Source organism: Brassica napus, chromosome C4, assembly GCF_020379485.1.
Source record: "Brassica napus cultivar Da-Ae chromosome C4, Da-Ae, whole genome shotgun sequence".
NCBI classification, from domain to species: Eukaryota; Viridiplantae; Streptophyta; class Magnoliopsida; order Brassicales; family Brassicaceae; genus Brassica; species Brassica napus.
The window spans coordinates 32,519,123-32,545,323 of NC_063447.1; the positions used below are offsets into that span (position 1 = coordinate 32,519,123).

General features: G+C 31.8%; 2 protein-coding genes across 4 annotated transcripts; both read left to right on the forward strand.

Annotated features, from left to right (window-relative positions):
* Positions 1-17,370: 17,370 nt before the first annotated feature.
* Positions 17,371-18,822, forward strand: LOC106391189 (dirigent protein 17). Of its 3 annotated transcripts, none has more exons than XM_013831786.3 (3): positions 17,389-17,496; positions 17,924-17,961; positions 18,113-18,822. In XM_013831786.3, the coding sequence occupies exon 3, from the start codon at positions 18,127-18,129 to the stop codon at positions 18,559-18,561; it is 435 nt and encodes a 144-aa protein (XP_013687240.1). In that variant the 5' UTR covers positions 17,389-17,496; positions 17,924-17,961; positions 18,113-18,126; the 3' UTR covers positions 18,562-18,822. The 3 variants fall into 3 exon arrangements, with proteins under 3 accessions (XP_013687242.1, XP_013687240.1, XP_013687241.1); XM_013831787.3 differs by having other exon boundaries at positions 17,398-17,496; positions 17,881-17,961; XM_013831788.3 differs by lacking the exon at positions 17,924-17,961 and having other exon boundaries at positions 17,371-17,496.
* A 730-nt stretch (positions 18,823-19,552) lies between these two features.
* LOC106391188 (dirigent protein 21) lies at positions 19,553-20,377 on the forward strand. The gene is given in 2 exon segments (XM_013831785.3): positions 19,553-20,192; positions 20,194-20,377. Coding segments are annotated over 2 exon segments (549 nt in total). The 5' UTR covers positions 19,553-19,704; the 3' UTR covers positions 20,255-20,377.
* Positions 20,378-26,201: the final 5,824 nt, after the last annotated feature.

Consider the following 26,201-nt stretch of genomic DNA (forward strand, 5'->3'; position numbering starts at 1 on the left):
ATTCTATGTTCAGTTGGTTGTAAGTGTGATTATGTTAAGAGAATGAGATTGAGTTTTCAATTACCGTAATTCTTTTTGTATGTCAGAGTATCTAATACTGTAGAAAATAAAGTTTTAACTTTGAAGTAATCTTAGTCACTAAAAATATATTTGTAGTTGTTTAGGACAATGTCATTGCTACTATTAGTACTTGTTGTTGTTTTTTTTATATTTATGTTATATTTGAGGATTTATTTTTGCTTTATATTATGGTAGTAATTTGCTAGAGATAAACTAAAGCAAATGTAAAACACACCAAACAAACAGAGGAATAGTATGCTTTGATGATTATATATTTATAATTACATAAAATTTTAAACTGGCTATAGAATATTATGCACAAACAGAACTTATACGACCATATATTATTCCGTACAAAAATATTATAAATGAGCAAAATACATATTAAACTAACTATTATTTTAAAATTATTTTATTACGCTATAGTACATGTTAGTTAATAGAATAACTATATATACTTTTCGATATTTGTATTAAAATTCTTTGTAAATCTAAAATATGCATATATTAACATCTCAAATTGATTGTAAAAGAAGACACTTCTTATAAACTATTTCATCTAATCTTTAAATATTAAAATTAAGAATATATTTATAAAATAGTGATAATAATATTTATGAAGTTCAAAACATAACTTTTAAAAAATTAAGTAAAATAATTAATGTACAAAAATTTAGTTTTTTTTATAAAACAAAAATTATCTGGTTTGTGGATATAAATATAATTTCTATCTAAATATTTTTTTGAGGATAATATTGCACTCTAAACTAAACCCGGTTAATATGAATTGCACTCGCATCCAAAATGTGCAATTTTCCTATATATTTGTTTTTGTTTTAAAATCATAATAATCCCCGTATAATACACTACATCTATTTATTATTATTATTTTTCTTTCCCTCAAACTAAAAACTAAAACATGTTATAAGCACAATTTTTTCCTTTTTAGTCTTTTTTTTTTTTGATCAAACCATATTTGCATTAATCTTAAATATGTTTAAGCTCCAACAGAGGAGGAGGATACAAAGGGGCTATTAACAGCCAAGCAAACAACAACGATAACATAAGGGATAAAATGGCGATACAAATCATAAAAAAGAATCATATGAAATCGTATCACAACAATGTCATAAGCTTCTTCAAAGATCGCATCTAGTGTAACCCGTAGGACCACACACACTGCACCATACGCATAGAGCATTCGATGGGAGGAAGATCCTTGCAATACCAACGAAACATGTTCATCCAATTCACTCCATATAGGAGGAAATATTAGGAAAGAAGACTGATTCAACTGAGGAACAAGCGGGAAACCATAACCCGCCACATCCATATTCCACGGCCTGAAAATGACAATGAACTTCTCTTCCACCTGCCACAAAGAAGAGAGACACACAAGCCCAACACCAACATCCGTCATGGAACCCGTACAAGAACTGCATACTGCAGACGATCGCGCCAAGGCGATATAAATGTTACTAGAGGTCGCAAAGGTAGAACCTAATGAAACTAAATCCATCGGTATATCACCAACTAAAGTCCTATACCTCAGTTCCAATGTCACCCACACAAATAACTGTCTAGAATATTCTAGATTAACAGAGTAAAAGGAGCTAAGATGACCCTGAAAAACCTTACACGAAGGAGTGATAGGGAGGTCGAAACAAGAACTGATTAAAGGCCACTCGACACACCCAAACACAAACCTGTATATCACAGGAGAAAGAAACCCGTAGGTTAATGAAGTGTCACTAGCGGACACAAGGGAACCACCACCACCACCATTCTTTGTCGCCATCCTAGATGGAGGCTTTAGAGTTGAGATATAGGTAAAAGCTTGAGTAGATGGTATGGAGAAGAGACAGCCACATACGGCTGATGAAACCCCAGGCGTCAAACTTGGGAAATCCAGATCTAGGTTTTGAGTCATCGCCAGAGGAAAGAGACTGGAAGAGGTGTTGAGGCAGCGAAGAAGAGCAACGACGGCGAATACATCTGGAGGATCTGGTGGTTCCGGCGGAGTGATGAGAGAAAGGGAAGCCAACGGGAGGAACTTGCACGGTGGTGGGTCAGGAGGAGACCTGAACAGCGGACAGTGAGGAGCAGTCACCATCATCATCACGAGGAAAGGGGGGGAGCTGCTTCACGTGGTAGAGAGCTAGGTGGAGGAGCAGAAGAGATCCATCCAAGCGGCGTACATCGGGACTCGGACCTTGTAGCTTATTATCTTTTGTGTATATGAGAAAGAAAAATAAAACAAACTTTTCCTTTTTAGTCTAATCCACTATTACAATATGTAACATAAATCAAGTACTATTTGTATATGTAAACATACATGTTTAATATATATGCCTAAACATCCTATACAATCAATACTAACAAACATATAATCTCTGAATAAGAATATTTTTCAATGATCCAAAAAAAAACAACTTTTGGATGTTTTAAAGATACATAAGCAGCACGAACCCGATGTCAGGCAGCGTCGGTAATGTTAAATGCGCTCGTGACTGAGCAAGGATGACAACGTCTTATGTTACTCCACTATGTGCTTGCAACTCCAGTCTTTCCTCTGTTTTATGTCTTGACCATAACTAAAAGTCGTTTTAAAAAGATCTTAGAGTATTGTGAGGATATGTAGTGGATGTGATGGATCTCTCTATATGCATATAAGCGCTTATTGATGTTCATTAAAGTGTCAGTTACATACTACTTGTATGTATGGAAATGCGGAGAGATATATTCATTTAACAAAGTGATGTGTTTTGAATGCACAGACACGTGGCGCGACGAGAGCCTTCGACTTTCTAACGTGGCATACTATGTGGGCGGCCTAGGAGTGAAGAAAACTCTTCTTTATATATATAGATTAGTGGTATACAAATAACATTTATATTACTCATTAAAGTGAGTAAACACGAGCATTCGGTACCATTTGTCCAAGTGCCAACTCCGCAGACGGCAAGAAATCAAGGCATCAAACGGCAGGATGGAAGAGACGAACATAAGAATGTTTCCGAAGGATAAACAAACTATGTTAAACATTTTTATAGAAGAAAATTAAAGCCAATTCTAATGGGACACCAAAACACCAAATTTAGTGTGATTTAATCTCAAATGGAACACCATAAATGACACCATCCCACCAAATTTGATGTAAAGTGAATATTACACCAAATTTGGTGTAACACTATTCGTCACACTAAATATTAAATATACATATTTTATTATGTTTCATTTATTTATGTAGTTTAATTATTATTATTAATCAGTTTAAATTTGTAATCAAACATAAATATATTATTTGTATTTTTAAATTATTTTTACATAATTAAAATATTTTTTATTTTATTTCAAATCAGAAATCACAAAGTGATTATTATCATTTTCTTTATATTGTAAAAAATAATATATCATAGAACTTTTATATTTTATTTTATTTTCAAATAAAAAATCACTTAATGATTATTATCATTTACTTTATCTTATAATGTATTTTATTTTAAAATATCGATTATAATCTTTATTCAAGTTATATTTGGTCAGAAATGAAAAATTAATAATATTACATTATTGTAATGTTAGATTTAATAGTAAATAATAAAACTTTATGTAATACTATTAAATTCACCAAACAATAAAATAACATTCTTATTTTTTATTTTATAATATAGTTAAACTTGTATTACTAACTAATACAAATTTTATTAAAATAAATATATTATTTTGTTACGTCTTTTTCATAATTAATAGTTTGTAATTTTTAATATAATATTATATATAAAATAAATACATAAAATGTATAATATTGTTAAACCAAAAATATAAATGTAAATAAATTTGATAAATATATAATTAAAAAAAATTAACAAACATAATATATAAGGGTGATAAACAAATTATTTATCAATTTCAGATAATAAAAATATAAAAATTATTAAAACTGTAAACATCAAATAATATATAAATTTATTTTTGGTGTAATATTTGATATCATGGTTGGAAATAACATAAATAACTTGACATCAAAATACCAAATTTGGTGTAATTTCAATACCAAATTTGGTGCCATCGTTAAAGATGCCCTAAACAAACACATTACCAGAGAGGGGTTCACTAAGAGCACGTGTTGCCTGGTTCCCCCTTTCTCCTTAAGCTTTTTTCTTCCCAAACAGCTGTTCGATCTCTCTCTCCCTCCCCCATGTGATCCCACTCAGAAGATATTAAAGACCGGTCTAACTTATAGAAAAAACTTGTAATGCTCTACTCAAAAATACAAATTTATGCCCTCATTCTTCGTATAATTTTTTTTTATAATGTCTTATATACAACTAAACTTTTTTGTAAAAGTTGGGATGCCCTAAGCGGCCGGTTCCTTTGCTTGTGCTCTTCACCAGGCCTATATAAAAGCCTTTGAGATCGAATCCTTATATGATATATATATAATATTCTTTTAGCTTTCTATTATAAAATTATCTTATTTCATGCATTCCCTCTCTCTATATCTCTTACTTCTGTTTTTGTATAACTACTCTTTGTTATACATAGCCATTTTAGTTATTCTGGTTTGTTTCTCGTTCCTTCTCTCTAATGCTTCTTCCTATGTTTTAGGACTTTGAATGATCTAAATTCCAAATCCATCTTAATCCCTCACTCAAATCTTGAACCTTTCCATTGGGTTCTTCTCATAATTCAATTTTTTTTTGTTGTTCTTGTTGTGTGTGTGCCATTAAATCTCATTAATGGCACAACTCCCTCCAAAAATCCCAACCATGACGACAACCACCCACATTGGCCTGACTTTTCCTCCCATAGCGGCAACGCAACTGCAGCCGCAACCGCCGGACAACAAAACCATATGTGGATGGATGAGTTTCTCGACTTCTCAGCCACTCGTCGTGGCACTCACCGCCGTTCAATCAGCGACTCCATCGCTTTCCTAGAAGCACATTCCTCCGGCGTCGGAAGCCACCACTTCGACAAGTTCGAAGATGAGCAATTCATGTTCATGTTCAACGATGACGTACACCAAAACAACAGAGTCAACGGCATTGTTGGTCACATACTCACACACGTTCTTCTTCCAACACGTCTTCACCGTCCTCAAAACAGCCTCAGCGAAAACGACAACAAAGAACAACCACCGTCCGATCATGATCACATTCACATGTTCACCACCACAGCTAATGACAACAATGTCGAGGGTTACAACTACAACGAATCAGACGAGGTTCAAAGCCATTGCTCACTACAAGAAAACATCGGTATTCTGACGGACATTCCGACGGAAAATGAAATCCTCGGAATTTCCCGAGGAATTTCCGAGGAAATTCCGAGGAAACCCAAAATTTGGGTTTCCTCGGAATTTCCTCGGAATATACCGACGGAATTCCGAGGAAACATCAATCCGTCGGAATATTCCGAGGAAATTCCGACGAACTAGTGATCGATCGATGCGTTTTTGGACATATACCCATCGATCGATCACATTGTTACGCTTTGGTCCATCTTAGTGATTGATCGATGCGTTTTTGGACATAAATACATCGATCGATCCGTTTATAAAAAAACATTCGAGATTTTGAAACCCCAAACACTAGTTCCTCAGAATTTCCTCGGAATATTCCGAGGAAATTCCGAGGAACACTTGATATCCTTGATCGATCGATGGGATAATCTCATCGATCGATCACATTGTTACGCTTTGGTCCATCTTAGTGATCGATCGATGCGTTTTTGGACATAAATACATCGATCGATCCGTTTATAAAAAAACATTCGAGATTTTGAAACCCCAAACACTAGTTCCTCAGAATTTCCTCGGAATATTCCGACGGAATTCTGAGGAAGAAAAGGGTTTCCTCGGAATTTCCTCGGAATATTCCGAGGAAATTCCGAGGAAATAGGGTTTTTAAACCGAAAACAACGTTTTGCGGTTTGAATAACACCTATATAACCCTTATTAAGTATCTTACGTTCATTATGAAGTCAAAAATTTGTTCATTACCCTATAATAAACACTTTTCCGATTGTATGAACGAAATCCCCACAACATAAGAGAAACACTTATACACTTTAATGAACGGTAAAGGGAATACTTACAATTCGTTTTGAAATTTGTTATTTCATGGTTTATGCTCATCTATACAAAGAATCCTCAATGGTATGCATTACAATTGTATAAGAAATGAAATACGGCAAAAGAAATTGATGTTTTGAAACCCCAAACACTAGTTCCTCGGTATTTCCTCGGAATATTCCGAGGAAATTCCGAGGAACAATATAAATTAATAGAAATACATGCACAGGATATTCTTTTTCCTCGAATTAATGAAAATATTCCGAGGAAATTCCGACGGATATTTAAGTGGCCGTCGGAATTTCCTCGGAATATTTTCATTTAACCGGGCAAACAAGCCGCCAAATATTTTGCGAAAATTGGAATTGAAAATACTGAGGGAATTCCGACGGAAAATATCCGTCAGACCCAAGGTTTTATAAACTCGAACCGCATCTTCTTCCCCATTTCTCTCTTCTTCCTCTCCGGCGATCTCTCTCTCCTTCCGGCGTTCTCCACCTTCTCTCGCGACGATCTCTCCGGCGAATCCTTTCCATTCCTTTACAAATCATGTAAGGACCTTATCCCACTCTCTTAGGTCCTATTTGTTAGGTTTTTAAGTAGATTTGATGATTTTAGAAGTTTTTTGATAGATTTTTGTTAGGGTGATTGGGTAGGATTGTGATTTGTTGTGTAATAGGTTTAGAATTGTAATTTGGTTGTGTTGAATTGATTTAGAACTTTTTTTATAAATTGTTTATTATTTTTGTATTTACAAAACGTTTATATAAATTCGATTTTACAAAACGTTTTTGTATATAAATTCGATTTTTGGATTTATAAAAGATGATTTCATATTTATAAAAATATTTATATTTATTAAAACTAATTTTGTATTTATAAAACATTTTTTTGATTTATAAACACTATTTTTTATTTTTGTATTTATAAAAACTATTTTTAAATATACAAAACGTTCTTTGAATATAAATTCGTTTTTTGGATTTATAAAAGATGATTTCATATTTTAAAATTAATTTTGTATTTATAAAAAAAAATTTATTTATAAACATTATTTTATTATTTTTTGTATTTATAAATACTATTTTGTATTTATAAAAAGATGATTTCATATCTATAAAAATATTTATATTTATTAAAACTAATTTTGTATTTATAAAACATTTTTTTTATTTATAAACACTATTTTATTATTTTTTGTATTTATAAAAACTATTTTGTATTTATAAAAAGGTGATTTCATATTTATAAAAATATTTATATTTATTAAAACTAATTTTGTATTTATAAAACATTTTTTTATTTATAAAAACTATTTTTTTATTTTTTGTATTTTAAATATGTTTTCTATTTCAATTTTAATTTTATATTTTTGAATTTCAATTTAAAAAAATAAATTTATAATTTTTTTTTTGAATTTTGGAAATATTCCGAGGAAGTGTATCCCTCGGAATATTCCGACGACATATTCCTTGGAATATTCCGAGGAATTTCCGATGAAAAAAATCCTCGGAATATTCCGAGGAAATTCATTTCCTCGGAATTCCGTCGGAAATTTCCGAGGGATTTCCGAGGAAAGATGAATTTCCGAGGAGTTATTTCCGAGGACTTTTTTCGTCGGTATGTCGTCGGAATAGCGTTATTCCGACGATATACCGACGATTTTTTCCTTTAGTATGCCGCTGTTTTCTTGTAGTGGCTGCAAGATGGAGCCACAGGACGGTCCGTCATCAACGAATCAAAACTCCGGTGAAAGCTCCGGTAATTTAAGCATTTGTTACTAAAATTATATGTCCTAAACAAAAAAAGGAAGGTCATGCATGTACGTATATAGTTATGGTATCTAATTAGAAATAGCATCACATCGATTATAATTATTTATTTTTCATTTTTGCTGAAATTTTATGCAGAATTTTAGCAAATAAGCAATCAGCGCGGAGATCGGTAAGGAACTGCAATACATATCAGAGCTCGAACGGAGCGTTACTTCATTGCAGGTATAACATAAGTACACACATGCATGCAGCGTTATGTAGATAATTGTTTTTTTAAATTGAAATTTTTATAAACAACCCGGGGATAAGGATTCGATTACGTAGATAAATGTTTGTTAATGAATACTAGATGATGGCCCGCACACTTATACGGACTAATATACATCAAACTAATTCAAATTTTAAAATAAGGTTTAGTTTCAATCTAAATTATTTAATTAAGTTCAAACATTAAATTAAACCGAAGATATAATTTATTTATTTTATTACAACACATCATAGATAATAGTTTGCTACTTGCAAAATCTTTTATTTATTATATCAGTAAACCACACATGTAAAAGTATATTATCATAATAACCTCATAAAGTTTTATTAATATTTTAAATAACATAAAAGATAAATCAACAAAAGAAACCACAATTACCAATTATCAGAGAAGCCTCTGAAATCAAACCTCTCTTCGTCAAAGTCTTAATTGTATTTATGAATTTCCTTTTTCGGAGTTTATAGTGACATCTATTATCTATAATAATTAAAAAAATACTTTTACTAAAATTTTATAAACTAAAAGTGGTAGATTATATATGTCTAGTAAAAATTGATTTTTTTAGTTATAATGGCGAGAGATTGTATTCTTTGGACTCATATTTTTTGACTGGTAAGATAATTCGGTGATACAAAAGAGAAAAAAACTTTCTTTTTAAAATGATAAATAAGAAACATTAAACTATTTAATATTACTAAAGTAAACATAAGATGAACAAAACTATAAAACTATTGCTATAATTTGATAATACTTGTTAATAATAATTATCTCTGAATATAATGAAAATATTTATTAAATAATCATTAAAAATGTTTAAAAACTAACAATTCAAAAAGCTGTTTATTAAAACTAATGACTCAACCTAAATTATGAAATATGACAAATAAGCTTCTAAAAATAATAAAACATGCAAATGAGCAAAATAATCTAAAATCATGGAGAACATGAGAAGTAAGTAAAATTAAAATTACCACCTAAATTATTTAAAAATAAGAAAAATAAATAAAATTACCAATTAAAATTATGAAGAACATGAAAAATAAATAAATAACTTATATTATGGAGAATATGACAAATAAGCAAAACTAAAAGCATTCAAACATACAAATAAACAAATTACCTAAAATTATTGAAAATATAACAAATAAGCAATAAATAATGACAAATAAGCAAAATCACATAATATTATGGAAAAGCTGAAAAGCTAACAAGTAAGCAAAATCACTTCATAAATAATAGTATATAGATAGATAAGAGATCAACATCTAATCAAATATGCTAACTTAAAAAAAAAATTGGAATGAAGACGGAAGTGTCAGTGTTATCGCCAAGAGTTGCCTTTTTGGATCACCAGCGATTGCTTCTCAACGTCGACAATAGTGCTATCAAGCAACGAATCGCCGCTTTAGCCCAAGACAAGATTTCCAAAGACGGTAATTTTCACCTTTTTTTTACTTCAAATTTCAATAATTACCTTAATTTTTAAAAGAACCAGTTATCAAATTATGAAAAGTCAATTTCAAATTAAAAGTGTGTTTTCATTACTGTATTTGCCATTATTTTCACTCCATGTATTTAATTATCATTGACAATATATATGTAGGCTCGACCAATCTTTATTTTTTAGCGAAACGAATTTAAAACGAATTTATAAGGAAGTACTTGCGGCAATGGCTTCATTATGATTACAAACTTTAAATGAAAAATAGTACTGTATAACATATGTTCAAATCGTAAATGTTTTTAGTAGAAATTGTTTTATTAATTTTGATGGTTTACATACTCGCTACTAACTATTTTATATATGGGTCTAGCAAGAACTAGCTATAGTGATTAATAAAGAATAGCCTGACTAATAAGCTAGAAACAACTGTCCATGTGTGCACATATGACGACATAAGTATTTGATAAAACATGTAAGTAGTCGTTGAACATGCATGTAGGCTTATGTTAGCAAAAAAAAACATCTAGGTTTATTGATATAACAATGTTGTGAGTATAAGATTTTCAGCTCACCATGCAAGAAGCATTGAAGAGATAAATAATCAACAAGTTTGTCATCAACAGAGCCTCAAGAAAATGGAGGATCATATCTCAGACCAATCTCCGGCCGATATCAAACCCTCCGTTGAGAAAGAACAGCTCCTCATTGCACTAAGTTGTGTTTCATTCACTATTCTCTAAACGGAGAAAAGATTATTGACTATAGAACCTCTTCAATTTGTGTCAAGAGATTAGTTATATAATGATCAAAGAAGAGAGCATTTTTATTTAATCTTATCACATTTTTTAACCCGTGGTGAATTTGCTTTGATGTGTAATTATTGACGTTGTTTCCAATACCTTTTTCATCAATTTCTGCCAAATGTAGGGTAATCGAATAGTTAAAGATTCATTTTTTTGTCACATGGATCAAGTTTTGATGTGTGATGCGTCCATATATGAGATAAGATGATAATTTACACTGGTTCTAACAAAAAGAACAATATTTTTGAACTATGAAGACTAAGTTTTAAGATTTCATATTCCTTAAAAAAAATCATACCAAACTATTTCACTATTAATAAGAAACAATTAGTTATTGTGATTTTCAACAACATATATCAAGTAAAAACGAAATTGTTAAAAAAAAAACGAAAATATTAGTATTTCCTTATGTAGGGCCCGGAGATGTTGATGATGTACTCTAGAATCCATATGGTATATTAAACGGAGAACATGGATACATCTGAAGGCTGAGCTATAAGTTCACGTCCTTTGTTCCTTCTGCTGGACCACTCGAGTCTCGCTACATATTAATTGGCTTTGTTTCCCCTTCTTTTTTGAGAAATTTGATGTTTTTTTTCAAGTTTTTATCAAAAAAATAGTATCAAAATAAGTTTTATTAAAGGGTAAAAAACGAATATATTCTTAGGGTTTAGAGTTAAGGGGTGAGGTTTTGGGGATAGGGTTTTAAATTTTAAAAAATAAAAAATAAATATTAAAATTTTTAAAATTTCAAAATAAAAATGGACTATTTTGGTCATTTTCTTTCTTAAGAGCTATTTTTATGACAAAAACTTAAAAATGACTATTTGAAAGAGTTACCCTTTTTTAATTTGTTTTATTTGCTTAACAAATTTCAAACACATAATTGAAAATATTTTACTTTTATCCAAAGCTAAAACTGAGGAAATAATAGAGTTACTAGACCTTGATCCGCGCAACCGCGCGGTTGTTTGTTTTCATTTTTATATACGTAAAAAAAAATCTACATCGTTAATGGTAAGTATTTTTAACATTAACCATATTTTCAAACGGAAATCTATTTTGGTTAAGATTCGATTAAGGAAATCTATAATTTAAATTAGAAAAATGCAAACATACTTAAATATAAGTTAAATAAATATTTCAATGACATGCCATTGTAAATAAGTAGTAAAACTAAGGGGTAATCTAATTTTGTACTCCCCTTTTAATAGAGTAGATTGCTAATTACAAAATTAGTGAAAATATTTACATAAATATTTTGAAAATTAAAATATTGTTAAAAAATTGATCAACATATTTTTTAGAATAAAATTTGAAAATATATATATATATATTTAAAATAAAAATATATCATGATTAAAGTAGTTACAAATATTTTATATTATTAGCTTTAATGAAATATATGTTAATTTTTATACATGTATTACATAGTTTGCTAATGTTAACCCGTCTTACCAACGTATTATATTTTTGAACATAAATATTTATAATTATGAAATAAATTATATATAAATTTATCAATTTAAAATAATTTTACCATATTTAGCTCAATATACTAATTTTATTTTAATACGCTTGATTATGATTATATAATAAATAAAAGATAGGATATAATTTTTATATTTCATTTTATAAACGATAACTTAATTTATTAATGTATAATAATATTTCAAAACTAATTATAAAATTAGTGAAAATATTTACATATATTTTTTTGAAAATTAAGATCTTGTTAAAATCTTTTCAAACGGATTTGTTAGATTTTTTAAAATATATATTTTATATTTAAAATGAAAGATATCAAAAAAAATATTAAGATTAAAGTAGTTCAAAGATTCTATGTGTTATTTTTTTTGTCATCAACATTACAGACTCATATTGACTCTGTGAACCACACTGGGAGATCTTGATCCATGTAAACTACAAAAGACGTTGCCTTCCTAGCGCTACGGGCTAAGTTATCTGCCTTCTTGTTCTACGTTCTTGGTACATAGATAATCTCTGCTCGGAAAAACCTCTCTTTCAGACTGTTTATATCCTCCAAATAATTTGCAAACACTGGCTATTCTTCTGGTTCTGAAACCATCTTCACCAATTGAGAACAATCTGTTGCAAACGTAACCTGAAATTGTCGTAAGTTTTTCATACATTCCATTGCCCATAGTAAAGCTTTCATCTCTGCATGAAGAGGAGAGAGGGAAGCCCGAACATTCCTTGCTCCCATCAAGCCCTAAAATCCTTCTAAAGTACTGTACCATCCTTGACCTGAAAAATATCATTCTCTTTCCAGGAACCATCCGTAAAACACCATCTTCCTAGGATTGACGGAAGAATCGTATTCTCTACCTGTGTAGTCCTCTTTTGGGTATTCAATATTTGTGCCTCAGCCCAGAGTGTAGATTCCGTTTTTGCCAGTTTAAGGGTACCCAGGGGATCCACATCCAAATTACTAAAGAATTTATTATTCCTTCCTTTTCAGATGTACCATAATATCCATGCAAACTGATAATCCTCTAACCGTGGAACCACTCTCCAAAAAAGATGATCAATGTTCACAAAGAGGGAGCTTGTTGGGAATATAGCTGGATTTGTTGGAATCTTGGAAAGAGCCCACACCTGAAATCCAGGAGGACATTGAAAAAATACATGGTTGATAGATTCCTCCTCGGCTCCAAATCTTGCACAACAGATATCTCCGGGTATCCCTCGTATATGCAAATTCTTCTTAACTGCTATACACCTTGTCACCAATTGCCATAGAAAATGCTTAATTTTCGGTGGACACAGTATTTTCCAACAATATGCCTTCAAAATATCCACCGTGGGTCCAAACACTAATGGTGGTTTTTCCTTATCTGGATATATCCTTTCAACCTGATATCCAGATTTAAATGTATATTTCCCATTATTTGTGAAATGCCATCCTTCTTGATCTGCCATCCGAGTTCGACTCAGTGGTATACTTTCTATCAATTTCACATCCTGTGGGTCCACCAAAGCCTGAAGCGCCTGCGAATTCCATCTTCGCAAATGAGGATCAATAAGAGAATCCACTGTAAGGTCTGGGTAAAAATTGTTTTGATTTTTATTAACTGGTCTCGGGCGAGTAGTTGGGAGCCAATAATCATTTCATACAGATATAGAAGATCATGTTCTCACCCTTTTGATTAGTCATTTGCTTACCAAAGATCTAGCAGATTCTATGTGTTATTAGTTTAAATAAAGTACATTTAATAAAATTACTAAAGGATGGTCTAAATTAAAAAATCACACATAAAAAAGTCACTTCTATTTTAATATAATAGATTTAAATTACCATACATATATTAAATAAAATTAGTTTCTTGCCATTTTAAATATACAAATCCATAAAATTTAGTAACAAAAATATTTTCTAGTTAGGATATTTGTTTTGGATGCCGGAAAATAAAATTTTAAGAATATTATGGCTAGTTAATTAATATACACAATCTTTCGAACCTACTAAGATATATCTATATCTGAACTTTGCTCATTGGAGTGAGAAAAAATAACTGGTAAAATCTCTAATTTTAATCCACATACCTAATGTCCAGCTTCCTTCATCATTTTGTTCTGCAACATGTACGTAACATGCTTAAGTTAATCACATCAGCACATGAGAGTATTAACACATATAATCTGAAAATCTATGTGACTTTATTTCTTTCTCGGCTAAATCAACCATCAGTAAGAAACATAACATTGATAATTTGAGAAAACAAAGAGTGGTGGTAGATTCTCAGCAATAATTGTTGAGACTGGATATGATAAAAATTCTTAGAAAATCAAAACAATCATTTCTTCGTATGAAAAGAATCACATTTGTATATCAGGAGCGCATGGAGTCAGGCGGATCCAAGATGTCTTTTGGTATGGGGCACATAGCCATTTTCTTATAACTGAAAGTCTGAAAGCTTAGCATATATGTACTTGAATGTGAATTATAGCTTAGCATATATTTTGATCGTTGGATTACAGTATTATCCTCGGATTCTTACCAACTGCTTGATCCTTTTGAGTTTTGATCGTTGCATTTTATTTTGACACATAACTTGTTTATGCTTTGGGCTTTTGCATGTGAATTATAGGTTATCATATATGTACTTGAACAAACTTGCACTAATTACTGATGAAAACAAAAAAATTAGGGTGGGACAAATTTCTATAGCAGCATGTGCTACTCTCTTTCTTTCCATCTTCACTAATATGACCAATGACTGGAACAGATTTCTAGAATATAACTCAATCCCAAAGCTCGAGTTTAATCCCAACATCGTCTTCCCGTATGACGACCATAAGGTCAAGTTTAGTGAGATCAAGAATATTAAGCAATTATCGATTTCACTGCTCGTGGCCTTTTTGATACAAATGACAATGACGACGAGCTTTGAGAAAAGAGCTAAATGTGTTATAAAGATCAAATAACTCTTGGTAAATAACCTAGAAATATAATCAATCTTAATGAAATTTTGTATGATAAACACATATGAAATAATTATTCCTAAGAGATGGTCCAAATTAAAAAAAAAATTACACATGAAAAAAGTCATGACTTCTATTTTAATACATAAAGATACAGAGAACAGATACAAAGATAAGAAGATTAATCTAAGAGGTTTATCAAAAATAAATTTGAAGAGGATAAAATACTTTAAGAGAATCTCAAGTTTCGTCTGTAGCAGCAACTTTAGAAGTCTCATCATCCTTGCTTACAGAAAGTGTTTCTCTACAGAATTTCAATGCATTTTCAACCTCGATCAGTCTCTTGTTTAGCAACTCTACTGCTTCCATGTGTACTTCAAACACTTTAAGACGTACAGTCACTCCCAAACTACGCAGCTTGTCTCTCTATTCGAGCTCGTGTCATCTTGTCTTCCACTTCTTGCTTCAATCTCAGCTTTTCAATTTCAGTACAGTACTAAACCCTCTGAGCCTTTAACATCCTTGTAGACCGGCTTTTTATCACGCAAAGGAACACGTTTCCTGTGCTGGCTTGATGCCTTTTGGAGTTTGGTTTCTTTCAAAGCCATCCTATATCCCTCTAATACACTTGTCATCATCCGAAGCTCACTCTCAAGCCTATAGATCATTAAATCTTGTCGCTGTTGCTTCTCGTACTTGGTTGGTTCTTTCCATATCCTAATAGAGATTTATGCATTGAGATAAGGAGGTCAAATGCCAAATTTTAATTAAATATTATAGTGTTTTTTTTAAATACACTAAAAACAAATTTCCCTGATTTTAGGGGGATCACTTAACCCCACAGGCCTCTTAGTGCCTCCGCCCCTCAGCAAGAACATGTGTTGCTCCTAGCTAGGCCTGGGCATAAAATTCGGAATCCGAAAGAACCGAACCCGAACCGAAAAAACCGACCCGTTATCCGACCCGAAATGTAAAAACACCCGAACGGATCTTGTAGGGTGGTACAAAAAATATCCGAACGCGAAGTGTTATTAACTGAATCCGAACGAGTAACCCGAAAAATCAGAAATTAATAGTCGGTATAAATATTTTGAAATATATATAAGTGTTTCAATTATTAAATTCAATATTTGTGGTAATATGATATATAATAATAAATATTAAAATTTTAACAAATGTTTTAAGTATACAGTTAGTTATAAATAAGTATTTTATAATTTGCTCATTGAAATAAAAAAGTTTACTCTCTATAAGGCAATACATATTGTTTACAAATGATGTTTGTTTTCATGCTTGATTTAACATTTTATTGTTATTTTATCAATTTTACGTGTGATAGATTAATTTGTATTTAATTTAGATGCTTTTCTTTATTTTTTGCTTCAAAATTTTTTATTTTTACTTCGGTTATATCCAAACTGAACCGATATAACCCGAATCCGTACGATATATGATTACTTTATGGGTTTTAGGACGCAATACAATTTTGAACCGAACCCGAAGTGTTATTATCTGAACCCAACCCATACTAATAAAATTCTAGTATGGGGCCTAGGAGCATAAACCCGAAAATCCAAAAATCCGAAAAACCCGATCCGAACGCCAACGGGTACCCGAACGCCCATGCCTACTCCTAGCGTCCAAGTTCTATACACAAAGGTTAATTAAAAATAAACTCCGACATTTGCTTTGTTATCTATCTATACTATTATTTGCGAATTAAACTTTCGCATTCGAGCTATCACATTAAAAATTAAAGTGTTTAAATACCTTTAATGAATAAATATATAAATTATCTACAAAATAAAAATGAATTTAAATTATTTTGATTAGATAAATGATTAAAATTAATAATAATAGGAATTATCCAAAATTAAAAGATATATTCTAAACTAAAAATATAATTTCTATAAATATTGTGTTGTTATCTTAAAAAATCTTATAATAAAAAGTTAAAAATTAAAAAAACAGAAAACACATAATTAAATACTAATCAAGTAAAATTTTAATTTTATATTATTTATTAATAATGAATATAATGTAATATCTTTAAATTTTAAACAAAAAAATATATAATAATTTTATAAAAAACATAAATAGTAATTTATCATTATATTATTTTAATTAGTAATGAATGTATTAATAATTAATTATAAAAAATTTATGCCCGCCAGCGCGGGCGAAACACCTAATTGTAACATAATCATAATGATTTGCATCATTTTACTGCAAATTCCCTTGAATTTTCCTTCTTTTCCATTTAAAAAAAAACATTGTGTAAATTGTACATAAATGATAATTTATTATACATAATTTTATTTTCAGGTTTATTTATATGTAAAAGTGTAGTTTATGTCTATTTAAAAATAAAAAATATAAAAAAAAAAAAAAAAATGATTAAGCTGAAGTTAAAAACCATAATTCTCTGACCAAAAGAACCAAAAATAGCCGGTAGGCAAAACCAAAAGTGTAGCTAACCGAATTAAACCGAACTAAATTACTAGCCAATCCCCGATTAGAGTTCTCCTTATCTCCTGCAAACTCCGTCAACCAACACGCGACGGACTACAATCGCCGGTGACCTAATCTCTTCGCTATTCTCCGCCCTCTGGCTGATATCGGTGAGTCTCTTCTCGTCTTTAACAATTAAACTATATCGAAATCGATTTGGGGGTTTCACCATTCTCGTATAAGTTCTAGGGTTTCGAATCGCGTACCAACAGAGATCGTGCTTCTCTGATCGGCTATGAATAGCTTTCCTTGGGTTTTGTTTATGAATGATGATTGATTTTGAAGGAACAATGATGTGAATCTATTGAAAGTGTTTAGCTTAATGAATCTTTTGGAGTTATCACATAGTATGAATCTATACTGAATCAACATTCATCATTTTGATATTGAATCTATAATACTACTACGAAAGATGCACACTTTGGTTTAAGGTGCTTATGAATTAAGCAATGTGTCCATTACCTTTCTGAATCTTGAATCTTGAATCTTGACAGAAATGCTTTTAACTCTGTGAGTGTTTTCTATACCTTCTTGCAGAAGATAAACTCAGAATCTTGACCACTTCTGTTAACTCTGTGAGTGTTTTCTACACGTTAATGCAGAATATAGCTCAGAATCTTCACTTCTGCTGTTCTTTTGAGTGTTTTCTTAAGTTCTTGCAGGAGATAACTCAGACTCTTCTCTTCTGCTGTTAACTCTTTGAGTGTTTTGTCTACGTTCTTGCAGAAGATAACTCAAAAATGGACAACACCGTGAGCATTAAGCAAGAAACACCACAGCCTCTTCCTCTAGGGATCTATGAAATACCAGGTGAGCCTGCGGTTGTTATCAACGGTGTCCCTGATGAGCCTAAAACAGAGTCCATAATAGCCAAAGACGAACCAAAATCATCGAGTGCCGCCTCTATAGGGTGTGGCGAATGGCTTGAAGGTAGAGAAGTTCGGAAGTTTTTCTTGGGTCAGTACTATTCCGGTACGGTGACAAAGTTCGACAAAGGCACTGGTTGGTACATGGTTGAGTATGAAGATGGGGATTCTGAAGAACTTGATTGGTATGAGCTTGAAGAAGTGCTTCTACCTATGGACGTTACTGTACCACTGAGATCAGTCTCGTTATGGATCCTTAAGAATCGTCAGACACAGGCTCAAGCTTATGGATCCATGCCGAAACGCTAGACCAAGAACTCCAACACAAATGGGTCTGGCTTATTGTGCAGAGTGAATATGGTGAAGCACGATGAGAAAAGGTTACAACACCCTTATATACCCCTTCAAACTGGAAACACTTTTAACAGTTTTTTGAAAATTTCCTCACTTGAATATATTCGGCGACTTGTAGATGAACATTGTACTAGTGAAACCATGGAATAGTAGTAACGCTAGAGACGATTAACGTTTTTGAAATTTCAGTACTTGAACGAAGTTTGTTTTTTGAAACCGAGGAAAATTGATAAAATAATCTCCAGCTTACTTTTACTATAAAAAAAAAAGTTCTTCAATTCACCGTCATTTTAGTCATTAACCTTTAGTTAAATATGAACAAATTTCATACTTTCCTTGATCAAGTCATGTAAAAGTTAACTGTTTACATTTCGTTTAATGCTGTTAGTTACATTTCGATTTTTTTTGTGAGTTTAAAAGTAGAGAGTAAACTTACTTAAAAGTTGTAGTTTTCATCTCGATTTGAATGACTGACTTAAGCAGATATGTTTTAATAAGCTTATAAATACTATTTTAAAAATAAATCAAAAACTAACAATTGTTTAACAAAAAACACTTGATTTGAAACACAAATTTAATCTTGCAAAGTCAGACATAGCATTAAAATAAGTATGTCAAGTTTTTTTTATTGTTAAACAATTCTTATTAGATATATCATATATATCAGACTTGATTGTTTTCAATTCCTTTTTATATTACAGTTGACTTAAATATTTTAAACATTTAAGATATAAATCCCAAATCATTCAAACGTTGAAGATAATAGAGGAGGAAGTTTCGTTTCAATTTTTTTTAAAATGCGTGTTATATTTATGTTCCAGGTTGTTCCTATTAATTTTTTACAAAACATATAAATGTCTTGATTCTTTTAAAATTTTGTTTTTTATGTCGCAATAATTCAAAGATGATCCACGTCAACGGAGTTTTGCTTGTAAGCACGTCGCCTTGATCTTGTGTTTCGCTGTAATTATCAAACAAATCTTTTTACCATTCACATGTGTTGCTTTCAAACACTTATGTTTTGTGTATAAATTATGCAAAGCCACTACTTGCACAACACATTTCACACAAAGCCTGAAAACAAGAACCATCTTCGCAATGGCTAGACTTGTTCTTCTTGCCCTGTTCTCAGCTCTTCTTCTTGCAACCACCATCACAACATCGGAAGCTTTCTCAAGAACAGTGAAGGCACCATATCAAGCACATAAGCCGAAGAAGCTAACCCACCTCCACTTCTACTTCCATGACATTGTCTCCGGAGACAAACCAACCACGGCCATAGTCGCTGTAGGTCCAACTACAAACACATCTGCATCCGCTTTCGGCATGGTTGTAGTCATTGACGACCCTTTGACCGTTGGACCCGAGATCACCTCAGAGGAAGTAGGGAGAGCCCAAGGGATGTACGCATCAGCCGACCAGAAGAATTTAGGTTTGTTTGTGGCGTTTAACTTGGTGTTCACAAAAGGTGAGTTTGCCGGCAGCACGGCGTCGTTATATGGTCGTAATCCGGTAATGTCAAAGGTGAGAGAGATGCCGATCATCGCAGGCACGGGTGCTTTCAGGTTTTACACAGGCCAAAACCTTTACGTTCAATACTACGAGTGGAAATGCTGTGGTCGAGTACAATGTCTATATTTGGCATTAAGATGGAAAACTCGGTTGAATACAAAAAGAGTGGAATAAAATGTTTTTTTTCTTCTAATTTATGTTGTGATTTGATGTATTTTATGTGGTGAATTTTGTTGTGAAGATAATCCATTTACTATAATATTTTTGCTTTGTTTCACCTTATCAAATCTACAATTAACAAGAGAAAAAATGTTTGAAAATATGAAACTGACTAGAGGTGGATAGACTTATATATATGACATGATCATGTGAAAGCTCCCACACATATATGAAGAGGTACATTTTTACCATGGACTGTTACTGTCCGACTGAGATCAATCTGTGTGTGTGTATAATCAATAATCGACAAACACAGTCCCAAGCTTATGGACGCACGCCAAAACGCGAGCCCAAGAAGTCTAACACGAAATGGTACTGCTAATCGCCAAAGTGAACATGGTTAAAACGTAAAACTCCATTTTTTCTTCGAAAATTAAATAAAATGGAATATTGAGTTAAAATGTTCTATTTATATTCCATTTTTTATTAGAGTAATGAACAAAAAAAAAATAGATTATGGAATGAGAAATGAAATAGGGTTGAAGTGTTTTTACTCTATTCTTTATTTTATTCTATTTTAAAGTAAGAAATGAAGTGGGATGGGAAATGTGGAGAAAAAAACTTGAATAGTATTCTCCTCGCTTTAATATTTTAGACCAATATTAGAACGTTGTACAAGTGGAAGGAATTAAGTTTTGTTTAAAATAGTTATATTTTCAAGGTGTGCTTAAATTTTTTTGATACATAGATGTCTCCAACTTTCCTTTTTTTTTTAATAAAACATATCTCTGTCTTCAATCTTTTCAACTCTTTTTATATATTTACAGGTTACTTTAGTATTTCAAACATCTAAGGAGATTTTGCTTGTTAGCACGTACTGCTTGTTTTTGCTGTCAAACATATAAATTTAGGATGAATTTTATAACTATGTGTTGTGTATAAATTATGCAAGCACTTGTACGCACACTAGAGATAGCTCCCCCGCATACATCTAACAAGGTTAAAACAATATCTGAAAATATGTTATCTCCATTTATATTAAATAGATGGTGGTCCACACATACAAAACTTCACATAAAATCAAACTCATCTATCATTTTCTGTTGGGATTTATTAAGCTCATGTACAACTCTGTATTATCTGATTAGTACGATATTGTCCACTTTGGGCCTTAGAGGCTGATCCGCATGAATTTACTTTTGGTTTCCTTCCCAAAAGGCCTCGTACTATTAGAGTTGGACAGCATTTTATATATTAGACTCTCTTTGTCTAATTCTCCAATGTGAGACTTAGTTTGTTATATCACATTCACCCCTTCAAACTAAGGATCACATTCATTTCGTGTCCCACAACTGACTTCCAGGATCTTTTGACTTGATCTCTGCCACACACACATCCCAATCCTAACTCGATGGGTCTCATTCTTACTCGAAGGGTATTTTGGTCTTTTTGCAAATTTCTCATCAACATGGCTCTGATACCAATTGTTGGGATTTATTAAGCCCATGTCCAACTCTATATTACCTGATTAGTACGATATCGTCCACTTTGGGCCTTAGAGGCTGACCCGCATGGATTTACTTTTGGTTTTCTTCCCAAAAGGCCTCGTACTATTAGAGTTGGACAGCTCTTTATATATTAGACTCTCTTTGTATAATTTTCGAATGTGGTACTTAATTTGTTATATCACATTTTACATTTTCTGTAATTATAAAACATTGTGATAAAATTATGTCTGCATTATATATCACGGTTATGTCTAATTTTCGAAAATATTTAACAAAACTAAGATTGTTGGAACTGACATTGGTTGTGTATGTACTGCAGAATTAGAACCTAGAGTGTCCAACTCTGAAATAGACCTGTGGGCTCATGTACTTTAACTTTCGAAAATATTTAACAAAACTAAGATTTTTGGAACTGATATTGATTGTGTATGTACTGTAGAATTAGAACCTAGAGTGGTCCAACTCTGAAAGAGACCTGTGGACTCATGTTCTTTAACTCGCCTTGCATTTGTTTTACAAGAATTTTGTTATGTTCCTACTTCCTAATCTGCTAAAAGACAAATATTTATTACCATAAATTGAGATGATCATAGCTTGTGACTTGTGAGGTTACATTTCATTGCTTGTTAATGGTTTTAATGTATTGCGATTATGCGCCAAGTATATAACTCAATCTGGTCCGTTTATGATAGGTCTTGCAGATTTGCAAACCTGGCCTCATAGGACTCTGATTCTTAGAATTCCAGTCTATTCCGGTTCAATCATGGGATCGTGCGAACCATTATATGGTAACCTGCATAGGTTGAATCTGCAATCTGATTATATATATATATATACAAGTTTAAAATTTTGAATATGAGTGTATGACTGCCACAGTTAATCTACTCAGAAGTATTATCCAAATTTTTTAGACCTCTCACAAGAATTATAAAAGTATCTAGTAATTTTATCCCAAAAATGTATAGAAAATACCATTTTGATACCATAGCCAGCTTTTTTCTGCATGGAGTACAATTAACTGAAACCTCACGACTAAATAAACGTACCTATTTTTGGCTGTTATCTACAACAAGAAAATTGAAGAAATAAGAAGTAATGTATATTCTTAAAGACAAAAAGGAACATGTAATGTGTGAATAGATACATGGATAAAAGAGTAGTGGAGGAGTTGTATCCAAGAAAAGGAGGAGATGGGCATAGAAAGTTAGAGGTTAATGGTTATGGTGGACCAAAAGCCAAATCATCCTAAAGCATATAACTACGATGGCAAATTAAAATTGTTACCCATAGCTGGTAGCTCAGCATCTGCGGGGAAAGAGATTTAGCAACCGTTTTTTTTTGTCTATGGCCCAAAGAGATTATGGGGTTCAGCCAAGAACTTCTTGCAATAAAAAAAAATCAACGGTGTTAAGTTTGTAACCGAGTATTGGTGTTGGGGTTTCGGAGAGACTTTGTGGACTTTTAAGGCCATATATGGTTCAACTTCATTCAACGGGCCCACCAATAAACTGTGTTTTTTTTGGTTTTTCAGGATGATTTTGTTTTATTTCTCTATACAAATCAAAGCTATCAAGCTTCTAGATTATTACATAGAAGAAAGTACATAACTATATATGATTAGTTTGTAACAACTAACAAATGACTTGACCAAAGAACCAGACGATTCAATCAAAAGGGTCCGGTTTGTAAATTTCAATTCTATGGAAAACTCAAAATCCTAAACTCGAAGACTGGAAACTTCCCATGTAGGCCCATAAAAGCTCAGTTAAACTGTCCTGCTACCCAGTTTGAGCATACCTAACACATCATTTATGTATATATGTATCGTTTCACGTGTGAAGTAAAAGTACAAGTCTATCACGGACTGGTTTATCAATCCCGCTCGATCGATGTTTCTGATATTTATGAAGTCTCACGTGTATGTGTAATTGCCATTTTGATGATAAGAGGGAATGGCTTTGCACCAATGATGAAGGCATTCATAGAATCTATTTGGATCCATTCAAACCAAGTATCTTCAGATTATGTCGCATGCTATTAATTACAGTATAACGTCTTTTATCATTTTGTCATTACTAATTAATATCTGCTGACATTTTCTTCTAAAAACAAAAGAAACCCTAAACTGTATATACAAACTTTTTGAAAACACCTAAGGCCATGCTAAAGCTCAAGAAGCACTCATTTTAGGCGCTAAAATTTTTTAAAAAAATTTGTAGAGTCTTTAGAGCATCAATTTTTTTTATGGTAATGGTTTATGGGAAAAAAATCATGCTTTAGACTTCTAAATACATATGTAGAACCGGGTCTGAACACACCCATACTTTGTATTGACCGTATAAATTACAGTCCGTTGCAGGTTTCTCCCTCGAACGTAGTATATGTATATGTCTCATGGCTTCCGTTTTAAGGGACTAGTATTAATATAGTATAACGTATCTCACGAATATTATTCGTTAACATGTCTTTGGGGTTAATAAATATATATATATTAGTAAACCGGGGCGTCTAGCTCTGGTGATAAAGGACTCACGGCTGTGAGGAGTACCGCCACCTGGGTTCGATTCCCGGCTACTGTGGATTTTACATGCGGTCTGCAGCGTCCAGGAGCCAACACGTGGAGCTCCGTTTGCAGGACTGGCTCAACACTGTTAAGGGCCCTAGGGCAAAAAATATTTTTTTACCCTCTAAAATTATATGTAGATAATGTTTAAAATGTTTTTAAAGTTTAATAGTAATATTTTGTAATGAAAATAAAACTATATACATATCAAATAATTTGGACCCTTTTCAATTTTATTTATTATATTTATAATTTTTTATATAAAAATATAGATTTTTTTAAAAAATTGGGCTCCTTAATTAGTATTATACGGGAGACACGAGCTTGGACCCGAGGCGGTCGCACCGCTTGTCCCCCCAATAAGCCGGCCATGTCCGTTTGGACACCCATGTGGCTAGTCTGTGCTTTCGATGTACATGTGCCAATGTACGGATTATATCGTCTAGGCCATCCTGTCGATGAGTGGCCGAAAATTTGGGTTATCAAAAAAAATAATAATAAAATATATATATATATATATATTAGTAAATCAAATATTTTATAAATTCAAATGGTCAGTTTTCAATGATTGTATCAGTCACCACAACCATTTAGTACTCTACTCATACACAGAGATATTTAATGATGCAAACTCTAGCATTTGCAGCATTAAAATATACTTGCTCGAAAATCTTCTAGTGCTGCAAATGCTATAGTTTGCAAAAATGAATATCTTTGTTTATGTATTATAGTTTTGAAGATATGGATCTCGTGGATACGGATAGCGCGTGAGCGGGAAACAAAAGACGTATATGGCACACATTGCAATGTTTGTAAACATTATCTACAGGATATTTTTGGCGGATTAGCCACCGAACATTTAATGAAATTTGAACTATTGCGTGAGTGCAGACAAGCGTTCACCGTTAGCCATAGCCATTGACTTCTTCGACGTATTAGATTGGTGTTTTATTTCAATTGAATTGGCCATGCGCGGCTCACACATAAGTTTTCATTGAGAAACTGTCGACGTTTTTCAACTCTTTTATTCACACACACACATGCACTTTATATATATATATAGAAGATTGGACTTTTGGGCAGAGTTGATTACGTATCAATTTTCCCATAATAAGGCTTTGTCAATAATGAGACATATATATATATATATATATAAGATTTATTCTTGGGTTCACCCCCTAAAGTGAACCTTTAGATTCACCAACCAATAGGATTGTGTTATTTCATATTCGATATCTTTTAAAAAAGGAAACAAAATATTGTCAAATTATATTATCTTTTTAAAATTAAAAAGTAAAAAGAAATAAATAAAAATAATATAGTAATTACAAAAAAAAATATTTTTAATGTCGTCAGCAAAACATTAAAACCTAAATCCTAATCCCTAAACTCTAATTCCTAAACCATAAACCCTTGGGTAAACCATAAACCCTTGGATAAATCTTAAACTCTAAATCAAAATCACTAAACACTAAAACACTCAAGGGTTTAGGGTTTAGAGTTATAGGGTTTAGTGTTTTTATTTAGAGTTTATGATTTATCCAAGGGTTTAGGGTTTACCCAAGGATTTAGAGTTTACCCAAGGGTTTAGGGTTTACCCAAAGGTTTAGGGTTCACCCAAGGGTTTAGGGTTTAAGATTTAGGGTTTAGGGATTATGATTTAAGGTTTAGTGTTTTGATGACGACGTTAAAATTTTTTTTTTTAATTCTTTTTTCGGTAACTACTATTTTTTTTTTACTTTTTAATTTTAAAAACATAATATAACTTGACAATATTTTCTTTCCTTTTTTTAAATATATTGAATTTGAAATAATGAAATCCTATTGGTTGGTGAACCTACAGGTTCACCCTA

What these genes read in the sequence shown, in the direction of transcription:
- LOC106391189 (XM_013831788.3), top strand. Translation starts at nt 18,127, where the DNA reads ATGGACAACACCGTGAGCATTAAGCAAGAAACACCACAGCCTCTTCCT.